The sequence below is a fragment of the Acinonyx jubatus genome, chromosome D3, assembly GCF_027475565.1.
Source record: "Acinonyx jubatus isolate Ajub_Pintada_27869175 chromosome D3, VMU_Ajub_asm_v1.0, whole genome shotgun sequence".
NCBI lineage: Eukaryota > Metazoa > Chordata > Mammalia > Carnivora > Felidae > Acinonyx > Acinonyx jubatus.
The window spans coordinates 31,724,141-31,737,552 of NC_069392.1; the positions used below are offsets into that span (position 1 = coordinate 31,724,141).

Genomic DNA, 13,412 nt, shown 5'->3' on the forward strand with positions numbered 1-13,412 from the left:
CTGAGATCATGTCCCTTCATTGTTTTGATGCTGAAATGTCTTTTTTTTTTTTTATTGGAGGGATGGGCATGGCTGATAAAGGCAGCTTCTGTTCCTTTTTTTTAAAAAAAATTTTTTTTTCTTAATGTTTTTATTTATTTTTGAGACAGAGAGAGACAGAGCATGAGCAGGGAAGGGGCAGAGAGAGAGACACACACACAGAATTGGAAGCAGGCTTCAGGTTCTGAGCCATCAGCACAGAGCCCGATGCGGGGCTCGAACTCACAGACTGTGAGATCATGACTGTGAGATCATGACCTGGGCCAAAGTTGGACGCTCAACCGACTGAGCCACCCAGGCGCCCCAGCTTCTGTTCCTTAAAATCCAATTTGGCAGCATGAAATTTGGTAGCCGTATGTTGGGTCTAACCAATGTTATTGAAATATTCCTTGTATTTTAAATCCCTCACCCCCACCTCAAAACCTGAGTTTAGACGAAAAGCAACAGCTATTAAGAGACAAAGGGTATTGATCCGTCTGGATTCCCACATGCATTAAAATAGATAAAGGAAGCAATGCTGGAGAAGTTAGGATTAGTGAGGTCTAGAGGGGGAATCGCTTCCTGTGATTCTGCCAGGCCCCGAGTCAAGAAAGCATAATGAAGCACTGGTGCCTCATTCCTGACGAGCCTGGAGTCTTGACCTCACGCACAAGCACTTTGTGCCATGGCTCTCGGTAATCTGAAAGGATGGGACTGAAGGTCGTGGCTGTGTGCCACCTGTTTCTGGGAAACTGTGACCTTAAGTGCCTTAGTTTACCTCTCTGGACTTCAGCTTCCATGCTGGTGACATAACATCAGGAGCTTATGTGGGGCTCACCCATGTGCCAAGCACCATTTAGAGGACTTTGGTATATACCTATTTAATCCTATGGGAACTGAATGAGAATGGGACCCATGTCTGTTCCCATGAGTTTGCCCAGAGTCTCACACAATGGTCGTGGCAGAGCTGAGATCTGAATCCTGCCTCTTGTCAAGGCTCTACTTCTTCCTTGTAAAAAATTTATATTTGCATATTCTACCTTAAATTAAGTCATGATTTTTATTCCTGGAGTGGTAGGAGACTAAGTTGTCTGTTTCTCTTTAAAAAAAATTTTTTTTAATGTTTATTTTTGAGAAAGAGAGAGACAGGGCGTGAGAGGGGGGATGGGCAGAGAAAGGGAGAGAGAGAGAGAGAGAGGGAGACACAGAATCTGAAGCAGGCTCCAGGCTCTGAGCTGTCAGCACAGAGCCCCATGCAGGGCTCGAGCTCATGGACCGCAAGATCGTGACCTGAGCTGAAGTTGGACGCTTCACCAACTGAGCCACCCGGGCGCCCCAGTTTCTCTTTTTTTTAAGAAAGAGAAATTCCTAACTTGACACTGAGTAGCACTGTGGTGTTTGCTCATGATGTCCCTGCTCAAGAAATACGGGAAAACGATGATAAAGCACATATTCACATCAACTTCAAATGCCAATGTATGTGAATTTTAAAATTATTTTGAGCTGTGCTTGAAATTCCCATTGCTAGCATTGACTTCAGATAGTCTTTCCATCTGTCTAACACTGCCATGGCCTTTACATGACTCTGAGATGATATGTTCGAGAAAGAGCGAGTAAGAGCTGGAAGGAAAGATGAGAGGCCCTTTGGGAAGTGGAGTGCCTCCTGAGACCCTCCCAGGGTGAGTCCGAGCTCCCCTGGGAAGCTTGTCCCACTCCACACCCAAATCTAAACCAGTCTAAACGTACCACACGACGTGAGAAAAACCACAGTGATGTATTCACCAATGTAAACTAAGGGGCACGCCAATTTGAAAAGGGAATGTTGATTTAAGGCAGGACTTGAAGAAGAGGAATTTTAAATACTTTTCTAGTTCATGAAAAATTTCAATCAGTGAAGGGTTTCTTTAGTATATACAGTGGAGGGTCATTAATGCTCACCTCAGGGTATATGCAACAGGTGTGTGCCATGCCGAGACCGCTCCCTAGATGTACCTGCTGCTCACCAAATGCTTGAGGACCACCTGCTTGTGGACTGTGGTGGGGGGTGAGCCAGTTCTTGGTCATCGTAAGAAGGAAGTTAAGTAAATTGTAACGCCATCAATCCTCCCCCATCTCAACCCCAAGATCCTCTTCCGTCCTCTAAAGGACTCCCTCTCCATCTACTTCTCAGATGTGGTTTTAGGCTCCTCCTCTTCCTGAAACCAACCTCTGAGGATTGAATTTCCATGTCCAGGACCCTCTCCTCTATATACCCTGCCAGTCTCCATTGTGAGCTCCAGGCTCCTGCTTCATCTTTCCCCTCGGGTATTGCCTTTGGGATCGCTAACTTAATTTCTTCAAACCGGCGCTCGATACTGTCCCCTGTCCTCCCATAATACGTCCCAGGTTCCTCCATCTCAATAAATGGCACCATGACCTATCCTGTTGTCATCCTTGATCCCCACTTCCCTCCACCTCCTGCATTTTGACCCACCATCTAGATCTGCCCGTTTGTGCCCCAGGGCTCGCCTCCACGACCCGAGGCATCCCACTTGGGTCCTTGTTTCCTTCTTTTAATTCTCCACACAGCAGTCAGAGTGACCCTGACAACGTCACTTATTGAGTCGACTTTCACTCACTGCATTTGGAGGCAAATCCAAGTTCCTTGGCATGACCTTGGCACTTGGCTCCACTGACCTCTCTCATCTGTTTACGGCTACTCTTCCATTACCCATCTGCCTTCAGACTGGCTTCCCCTCCCTGCCTGGGACACACCCAGCACCTCTCCTTGGGCCCTTTTTATTGGCTTCTCTCAGTGTCCGTCACAAGATCATGCTGCCTGAACTCCTATGGGCGGCCACACAACTACCCTCTCCTTGAAATCAGTATTCAGGGCGTAGCTCCATCGGTGGGTAACAAATATTGTGAATTCCCAGATTGTATGCTCATGAAATCTCTTCCACACGTATGAAGTTTTAGAGTTTACAGACTTAAAATGTAAAAGCACTCATTTCTTGCCGCCCCAAGAGTTATATAAAACAACTTTAAATACAGTTTTTATCAAAATAGCAAACATATCTAGAGCTTCTTGATTAACATTCTTCTCAGGCCCATTATTGACTAACAGATATAGAATGAGGCTAAAATAGCAAAATGAAATGGGAAAACGAGCATTTCAGGGAAAAACAGTGAGCCAGCCTAGGCACCAGTATTTTCCTTCCTTCCTTCTTTCTTTCTTTTTTTTTTTTAAGTTTCTTTATTTCTGAGAGAGGGAGAGAGAAGAGAGAGAGAGCGCGCACGCAAGCATGAGTGGGGGAGGAGCAGAGAGAGGGAGACACAGAATCCAAAGCAGGCTCCAGGCTCCAAGCTATCAGCACAGAGTCCGATGCGGGGCTTGAACTCACTAACTGTGAGATCATGACCTGAGCCGAAGTCGGATGCTTACCCAACTGAGCCACCCAGGCACCCCCCCTTTCCTTATTTCTTGTTTCTCTTCTTACATTTTTTTCATCAAGTCTTTACTTACTATATTAATTACCACCTACTTTCAAGGTTCTAGTCTACTTCTGACTGTATAAGATGATCACTTAGTACTTTAAGTGAGAGCTTGGGCACAGCTGCAGATGTCGATATTATTTTATTTATTAGTATTTTTAAAAAATGTTTTATTTATTTTTGAGAGAGAGAATGTGAGCAGGGGAGGGGCAGAGAGAGAGGGGGGCAGAGGATCCGAAGTGGGCTCTGCACTGACAGCAGAGAGCCTGATGTGGGGCTCGAACTCACGAACCATGACATCATGACCTGAGCCAAAGTCACATGCTCAATGGACTGTGCCACCTAGGTGCCCTGATATTATTTTAAAATTTAATTTGGGGGCCCTGCTCCAAAATGAATATACAACAGTGAATATCTAAGTGCAGTCTAATTTATGGAAATACCTGTAATTTTATAGAAAGCAAAAAAATGAACAGAACTAAAAACACTGATCAGGGTAAAATGAATACACCTGCTTCTGATTCCTATTGGATTTTTAGTTTTCCATCCACCAAATGTGTGCCACCTTAAAAGCTGATTTCTGTAGTAAGATGTTAATGCTTTGTTCCTTGCACTGAAGAGACATCATCGACCCTGGGAGGGCAGCGAACTGTGGGTGCAAGGGGAGCTTCAGACAGGCCAGGCCTTGATCAGAAGCTGACTTACTATTGTGCGCAGTCTATCAGCTGGTATTCGTTGGACCTCTCAAAGCACGCCTTCACGCCTTCATCATCCCAAAGCTTCTTCACGTGATCAAAGAATTCCTAAAATCGGAAAAAGTTACAAAGAAGAAAGCACATGTGTTATCATCTTTTCAAAAGGTAAAAGTAAAAAGAAACTGCCAAAAAAATTTTTGCAGGTAGCGCATGAACCGTTTTCTTTGAGTCGATGTTACACGCCATATACACCACACAGGGCTTGCGATCAGCGTGACAAAAACATGCACCTCTGTGATCATCGCTCACATCAACAGGTCACACATTCTTGTTGTTCCAGGAAGTTCCCCCAAATGAAAATTACAAGTCAAAAGTAATTTTCTGGCATTCACCAACTATACATACGACAGCCATTTTAAGAATAATTTTAAGGTTTTTAGTACTCGGTCACCTGTCTAGTGGTAATGTCACTTCAGCAATGAAAAATCATGCCTATTACAATGATAAGTTTGTGTTAGCTGCTGAGCCATGATTAGGAATGGGCATGACTGAACAGATGGGTCAAATTCGGCCCAGAAGCATTAGGTACACCAGAAGGAAACCTTTAAAATTTCACTCTTCAGGGATGCTAATTCACCGCTTTTTGGCATTTTTTAAAACTGTGAGTTAAATGTTGAACTGTGATTTTGGTTCCCTCAAGCCCATGTGAGCGCAAAGCTCAACTTCATCCATTACGGCAAAGAGCACCCTCCCTGAAAAGGAGGCCAAGAACTTTCCTTCTCTCGAAGTAAGAGGTGGCTTTATGAATTCTTATTTCCAAAATTACCCAAATTAAATTAGCAGTGCTATGGAACCAAATGACAACACATCAGCTGCTAAATATAAAAGAAGTTATGTAAAATTTCACAAACCCGTTCATTAGCATATTTATATCCCTTCCCACATCAGTCATCAGCCCTTCCCGGCAGCCCTAGGCAGCACCCAATTCCATCTCTGATCCGCACGAAAGGGTCTGGGGCTTCTGATGCCTTATGTTCACTGTGGCTGCCATGTTCTCTAAGAATCAGCATTGATTTTTTGGAGAAAAAAAAATAAAGGGCTGGTTCTTTTGTTGGAGATTCACAATTCCATACAAGGGCGGATCCAAGTACTGTGGGGGCCTCTTTGAAAAAAGAAGAATAAAATCATGAGTACGCAATTCAGTACAAAACCCTAGAAGGGGCAGTAGGACTGAGGGGCCCTGAGCTTAAGCTTCATGAGGTTCTGACTGCCTAGAATCAGGAACAGTCTTTAAAGGTTTGCCACATCTTTACACGTGTCATCTGTCTGGCTGCCTGCTGTCATTAACAAATCCAAACTATCCACAGCTGACAACGAAGGGTAACTCCATATGAAGGAGAGATGCTGAACCTCTCAATTTTTATCTTCCTCGATTTGTGCTTCCTTCTGGTGTCTCCCACCACTGCTCTTGTCACTCCATTGACGGAGTTTTTATCAGCATCCTTAAAATTTTTTTTTCCTTCTAAGAGCCATATGAAGACACACACACACACACACACACCAAATGAAAACTAGTCTACTTGATATTGTCAAGATGGTCTGGTCTCGGAAGACAGTGATAACTCCCGTGTCATGGTGATATTCAGAGTTAAGCCCCATCTCTCCCCCCCTCCTGCAAACCCCAAGTGCAACAGTCTCTTGAATAAAGTTCCTGACTGTCTTTATCAAGTGTCAGAATCATTTTTTCTGTCAGCAGTCTGAGCTGAAGCCTCTGAGACAGAATTACAAAGCAGTGCTTGAATCAAGATCCAAGATACAGGATTTCTGAGGTCCGTGTTCATAGCAGTAGCAGAACAGGAATCGCAGGCACTGTGGTTTTAAAGCAGATGATCTGGACAACACCAGATGAACACAAAAACAAGTCTCTCTGTTTCAGCTTCCTAATTGGTGACCAAAGATGTCGGACTAGAACAGAGCTAGAGATCGACAGAGAGCCTGGATTCTCCATGTTTACTTTTATTTTTTTTAACGTTTGTCCATTTTTGGGAGACAGAGTGAGAGCAGGGGGAGGGGCAGACAGAGAGGGAGACACAGCAGGCTCCAGGCTCCGAGCTGTCAGCACAGAGCCCGACACGGGGCTTGAACTCACCAACCACAAGACCGTGACCGGAGCTGAAGTCAGACACTTAACTAACTGAGCCACCCAGGCACCCCACTCCATGTTTACTTTTAAGGGGTTCTAAAAACCTCATGGAAAATTCCAGAGCCGCTACTGCTGTTGCTTCTGCCTTTTATTAGGGAAAATTTCAAACTTACAAAAGGAGAGAGAAGAATTCCCCAGGCCTCTCATTCCTCAGCCTCCACGTTTATCAACACATGGCCAATTCTCTCTCACTCTTTTAATAACTCATGGCTTTCCCCCCACATTTCCTATTTTGCAGCACATCTCTTACATCGTATCATTTTATTTCAACATTGTTTCTAACAGATAAAGGCTCTTAAAAGTCATAGCCACAGGACCACTACCTCCATGAAAAATATCACAACAAATAAAGAAATGATTCTGTAACATCATTATTCAGTCAGCCAATTCAGCTTCTTCAGCTATATTTAAACAATTGTCCAGAGCCAGGCTAGAATTTTCACGTGTTTGCTAAACCAACTGGGAAATAAATATGAGGAATAATTTTGGTATGCCTCCATTAGCAACTAAGATGAATAGTACTAAATAAAAATAATTTCAGTGTTGTGCGTGTGTGTGTATGTGTCTGAAAAAAGAAGGATGATTCACAGAGAAATGTAATTTGCTTTTGACAACTGAGAATATGTAGAAGTTGAGAGTATAAAAAGAAAATTCTTGGGGCACCTGGGTGGCTCAGTTGGCTGAGTGTTCGACTCTTGGTTTTGGCTCAGGTCATGACCTCACCGTCATGAGATCAAGCCCCCACGGGGGTGGGGGTGGGGTGTCTATGCTGACAGCATGGAGCCTGCTTGGGATTTTCTTTCTCTCTTCAAAAATAAATAAATAAACTTAAAAAAAGGAAATTACGGACATTTCTTAATTTTCTTCTGTATTACTGAACAAAAATTGCCTTGTGATCTTCATATATTTAGCAACTGAAATACACATTTATGTTATTCTTATTTAAAAGGATTTGACATAGCATAACCTATACACTTATCAAGTCACTGAGTTGTACAGCTGAAACTAATGTCACATTGTGTGTCAATGCTCTTCACATTTAAAAATAAAAAATAAAAAAATCCAAAGGGGTTTGAGTTGTGTTATAGAAACTAAAAACCAGGGGCGCCTGGGTGGCTTAGTCGGTTGAGCATCTGACTTCGGCGGCTCAGGTCATGATCTCCCGGTTTGTGAGTTCAAGCCCCGTGTCGGGCTCTGTGCTGACAGCTCAGAGCCTGGAGCCTGCTTCAGATTCTGTGTCCCGCTCTCTCTCCGCCCCACCCCTGCTTGTGCTCTGTCTCTCTCTTTCAAAAATGAATAAACATTAAAAAAAAATTAAAAAAAAGAAAGTAAAAATCATACACACACAGGTCTTGAAGGAGAGCTTTCACATGTGGTGTGGATGGAACCCCTCCCTGGGTTGAGTGTAAAGATGTTCTTCATACTCATTACCTAATATCCCTTCTAAGACGACTACGGAAAATCTCTCTCCAATATTAGTATCGGGAATACTTTTTCTGCATCTCTCAAAGCCGCTTTTTATATTTTATTATTAATTTTTAATCACAGGGACCCTCTGGCTCTTGGGCTGTTTTCATTTATGTCACTGAGTTGACCGCACGAAAGCGCTGAGGTCCTGTTTTGGGGTCAGTCTTCATGCGTGTCAAGTCATGATCTCATGGTTCTTGAGTTCGAGCCCTGAGTTGGGTTCTCTGCTGTCAGCACGGAGCCTCCGTGGGATGCTCTCTCCCCCTCTCTCTGCCCCCTCCTCTCTCTCAAGAATAAATAAAGATTAAAAAAAAGTGGTCATACCTAGTATTTACTGAGTGCCTTGTATGTTCTAGGCAGTATTCTAAGGGCCTTATATACAAGGTCTCCAAGCCTTACGCTTTGGATTCTAACTCCACTTTCGGTTCCACGTAACTTACTCTCCTGATCCTAACTTCCTTCTCCTGTGTTTTCACATATTTCATTACCTTGTATTACAACTTTGTAAGCAGCACTAAATCCTTTCTGGAACAAGCTGAAGCACAAACAAATGTCTGCTGGATCTTTCTATGGGAACACAGTGGATAACGTCCACCACCACAATCGAACGGACCTTAGGAATAGGCAGTGGGAAGGTCAGAATCCCTTTATTTACATGGGATTTTCTAAAGCTCAAGTTGAGGTCTGATTCATTTAAAATACACATACTCAATTTTATCCCTTGGCTAAAAGAAAGACTGAATAGGTTTTTGTCATTTGTTTTTTCAGGTATATGTGGTGGATATCATGCCTGCCGACACTATCGTTCTGTTATTTGTAATCTCTGTCCGTCCTCAAATCTAATTCAATACACTATGTCTAAAATTCTATTGAGAAACAGCTTTTAGAAACTGTGTTAAAAGAAAAGCCAAACATTAAATCACTAGCAGTCCCCTCATCCATGTCCCATGACCCACCCTGGGCAGCAGTCTCAGCAGGTTACCACGTATGAAAAGAGGTCCTGCTGGGGCACCTGGGTGGCTCCGTCGGTTAAGCCTCTGACTTCTGCTCAAGTCATGATCTCATGGTTCATGAGTTCGAGCCCTGAGGTGGGCTCTCCGCTGTCAGCACGGAGCCTCCTTGGGATGCTCTCTCCCTCTCTCTCTGCCCCCTCCTCTCTCTCAAGAATAGATAAAGATTAAAAAAAAGAGGTCATACCTAGTATTTACTGAGTGCCTTGTGTGTTCTAGGCAGTATTCTAAGGGCCTTATATACAAGCTCTCATCAGAGACACCCCTGCCATGTAGGTGATTCCATTCCCATTTACTGAGGACAGAATGAGTTGATTACGGATACTTGATACTTGCTCAAGCTCCTTGGCTAGGAAGTGGTCGACCCTGGATTCCAAAGCCTGCTCTGAAGCCAGCTGGCTTCCTTCTCCTTTGCTGGATGGCTGTTCCCAGTGAGGGCAAACGCAAATGTACAACGTACCCCACACTCGTCTATTTTTTTCTCCTTTAGGACAGCCTACTTTAACTATTCTTAGAATCATTTTTAACAGCTTTTGAGGTATACTATACATACTACAAAATTCACCCATTTACTTACAAAGTCGTGCAACCACCAACGCAATCAAGTTTTAGAACGCCTCCATCATCTCCTCACCCCTCTCTGGTGCCAAGCTCCGCCCCAACCCCGGGTCTCAGACACCGTTCATCTACTTCTGTCTCCACAGCTTTACCTTTTCTAGAAATTTCATATAGATGCAATCACCTTGTCTTTTTGTGTCTGGTTTCTTTGACTCAGCATGATTATTTTCGAGATTCACCCATTTTGTTATGTATATTTTAGCAGTCTGTTCCTTCTTAAAAATTGCTGAGTTTTACGCCATTGTATGAATATACCTTGTTTTGTTTATTCATTCACCAGTTGATGGTCATTTGGGTTATTTCCAGCTCTTGACTGTTATGAATAGTGCCATTAGGAATATCTGTGTACCAGACTGGGTTGATAGCCAGAGTGGAATTGCTGGATTATATGGTAGGTGTTTAACTTAAAAATTTTTTGTGAATGTTTATTTATTTTTGAGAGACAGAGGGAGAGAGACAGACTGTGAGTGGGGGAGGGGCAGAGAGAGAGGGAGACACAGAATCTGAAGCAGGCTCCAGGCTCTGAGCTGTCAGCACAGAGCCCAACGCGGGGCTCAAACTCACGAACTGCACCGAAGTCAGATGTCCAACCGACTGAGCCACCCAGGTGCCCCGGTAGGTGTTTAACTTTAAGAAACTGATGCACTGGAACACCGGGTGGCTCAGTCGGTTAAGTGTCTGACTCTTGATTTCGGCTCAGGTCATGATCTCACAGTCGTGAGATCCGCGTGGGGCTCTGCACTGGGCCACAGAGCCTGCTTAAGATTCTCTCTCTCCCTCTGCTCTTCCCCCAGTTGCATGTGTGCTGTCTTTCAAAAACAAAACAAAACAAAACAAAACCAAAAAAACCCCCAACAGCATCCCCCCACCCCCGACCTGCTGCATTGTTTTCCAAAGTGGCTATTCCATTTTACATTGTCAAGAGGTCAGTGTCTAGGCGTTCTAGTTTCGCCACATGGTCTCCCATGCTTGCTTCTGTCAGTCTTTTTCATTTGAATTACTCTGGTGAGTGTGCAATGGCATCTAATAGTGGCTTCAGTTTGCATTTCCCTGACGACCAATGAGTTTGAGCATCTTTTCATGTGATTGCTAGCAACTTGCGTATCTTCTTTTTGAGTGTCTGTTCAAATATTTTGCCCACTTAAAAAAAACTGGGTTGTATGCCTTCTTAGTATGGAGTTTTATTTCTTTTACAAGAATAAGGGATTTAAAAAATTGTCTGGATTTAAGTCTTTTGTCAGCTCTAGGTTTTGCAAATATTTCCTCCTAAAGTGGAACTTGCATTTTCATTTTCTAAAGTGTCTTTTGATGAGCAAAGTTTTAAATTTTCTGATGCCCAGTGAATCAATTTTATCCTTTTAGCATTTATGCTTTTTTTGTGTGTTCTAAGAAATCTTTTCCTAACCCAAAGTAAAAAAAATATATATATATATATATATTTCCCCCAAGTTTTCTTCTGTAAGTTTTAGAGTCATAGTTCTTACGTTTAGGTCTATGATTCATTTGAGTTAATTTTTGAGTATGGTGTGAGGAAAGGGCCAAGTTTCATTTTTTTTCCATATGGGTATCCAGCTTCCCCAGCATATTTATTGCAAAGAACCTTCCCCACTGACTTACTTTGGTACCTTTGTTAAGATAGACTATATACATGTGGGTCTATTCCTGGACTCTCAATTCTGTATCACACTGAACTGTATGTCCCTTCTTTCGCCAACAATACACTGTCTCGATTGCTGCAACATGTAGTAAGTCTTAAAATTAGTAGTGTGAACTCCTCCAGCTTCGCTTTTCTTTTTCAACATCATTTTGGCTGTTCTAGGTCTTTTGAATTTCCACATACATTTTAGAATTAGCTTGTCAATTTCTATAAAAATCCTGCTGGTATTTTGATTGAGATTGCATTGAATATACAGTTCACTTAAGGGAGAAGTGTTCTAATCCATGAACATGATGTGCTTCTTTATGTGTTATTTAAATTCTTTTGTAATTTACTGGGTATAGAGCTTTCATATCATTTGTTAAATTTTTTCCTCTATAGATTTCTTGGATGTTATTTAAAAAATTTTTGTTAACATTTATTCATTTTTGAGAGATAGAGAGAGACAGAGCATGAGCATGGGAGGGGCAGAGAGAGGGAGACACAGAATCTGAAGCAGGCTCCAGGGTCTGAGCTCAGCACAGAGCCTGACACGGGGCTTGAACTCATGAACTGAGAGATCATGACCTGAGACAAAGTCGGACACTCAACTGATTGAGCCATCCAGGTGCCCCACTTGGATGTTATTTTAAATGTACAGGTTTTTAAAATTTCATTTTCGGATTTCTTTTTCATTGCTAGTATGTAGAAATACAATTGGTTTCTGTATATGATCTTATAGCCTGCAACCTTGTTAATCTCACCTGTAAGTTCTAGGCGCTTTAAAGTGCAGCTGTGTATAGAAACAGCCGTATGGCTCTGGTCTCTCCTCTCTCTTCCTAAAGTGTGACCCATTAGGCAGAATCATACCCTGGAGCAGAATCAGAATTCTCTGTGGTTCCAAGTACAGAGCACTGAGCCTAGGGGACTTCACTCCCTGCTGTGGCCATGTTTCATGGCTTTTGCTGCTCTTAAACACTTTTTTTTTTTTTTTTTTTTTTTAAAGATACGCTAAGGGGCGCTTGGGTGGCTCAGTTGGTTAAACATCTGACTTTGGCTCAGGTCATGATCTCGCGGTTTGTGAGTTCAAGCCCCACGTTGGGCTCTGTGCTGACAGCTCAAAGCCTTGAGCCTGCTTCAAATTCTGTGCTTCCTTCTCTCTCTGCTCCCCGCCCCCTGCTCACACTCTGTCTCTTTCTAAAATAAATAAACATTAAAAAAGTTTTTAAAAAAGATACACTAAGATTTGTCTAGGGATTTTACTTTTATTTCCAAATTATAATCTCACAAAACAACTGCGGTAAGTATAAAGTTTTAGTTAATCAGATCCACGAACCATAGCAGAGAATTAAATAAATCGACCTCATAGTGATGAGAACATAATATTCCTCAAGTATTTCTTTCTCCACAAACTTAATTTTTGAGCTTTTGATTTCCCCTTCACAACACTCCCACTCTTATATCTAAGAGTCTCTCTGTAAAATCCTAATTCTCTGAGAAAATTGTGCACTTGGAGAATGTCTAAGAGACTCATCAGAGAAACTTATTTGTGTGGGAACAGAAATAAAATAATTAGGTATTTTCATTAGGGATAAAAGACTCAAAGAATCACGACTTTAGTCACTGCTTCCAGACAATTCTCTATCAAGTTTTTCTGACACAAGTTCTCATTGGAACATAATTACATAACCCTTTAAGGTATTATTCTTGGTCTTCTTAGTCACTCTGAATTCTTTGTTTTTTGTGCTGAGAGGCAACATGAAAGGAGGACCACTCCTCTTTGTGAAGAAAGTGAGATTTAAAGTAAATGTCTTTAAAAGTGCGTTTGCTCTATTTCTGCTGGCAACAATTATAGAATTAGATACACATTTCTTTGAGAAAGTTTTAGTGTAAAACATACTAACGGTATCTAATAAGGAATCAGAAAATACTCATGGTTTGAGCATGGATTTTTGTACTGGAGTGCCTGGGATCAAATCCCAGCGACTGAGACTCAGTTTCCTTTTCTGATCCACAGGATACAACAGTTCTTCTAGGCAGAGGTTGGCTGGGACAGGTCAGTATGTGGGTAACAGGAGGAGCACGTGTGAGGGGTGAGGGCAGGAAGGAGACGAAGTAAGGTGGCTGGAAAGACAAAACGAGACGTGGGATGGGGTGACGTGGGGGGGCCAATTCTGACTCAAGACAGCCAAGAGAGTGATGACCAACAGCGTGAGGTGCCGGTGAATGGTGAGGGTCCGGGAGAGTCCTTTGACACAGGACAGCACAGAACACAGCACAGTGTTTCTGTA

At 42.6% G+C, this 13,412-nt stretch overlaps 1 protein-coding gene across 5 annotated transcripts in view; it reads right to left on the reverse strand.

Annotated features, from left to right (window-relative positions):
* GNAL (G protein subunit alpha L) overlaps positions 1-13,412 on the reverse strand; it is a 150,412-nt gene that overhangs the window by 39,147 nt on the left and 97,853 nt on the right. For all 5 annotated transcript variants that reach the window (XM_027068454.2, XM_053206743.1, XM_027068456.2 and 2 more), the window contains one exon: positions 4,198-4,295. In XM_027068454.2, the coding sequence (XP_026924255.1) occupies positions 4,198-4,295 (98 nt within the window). The remainder of the gene's footprint in view (positions 1-4,197; positions 4,296-13,412) is intronic.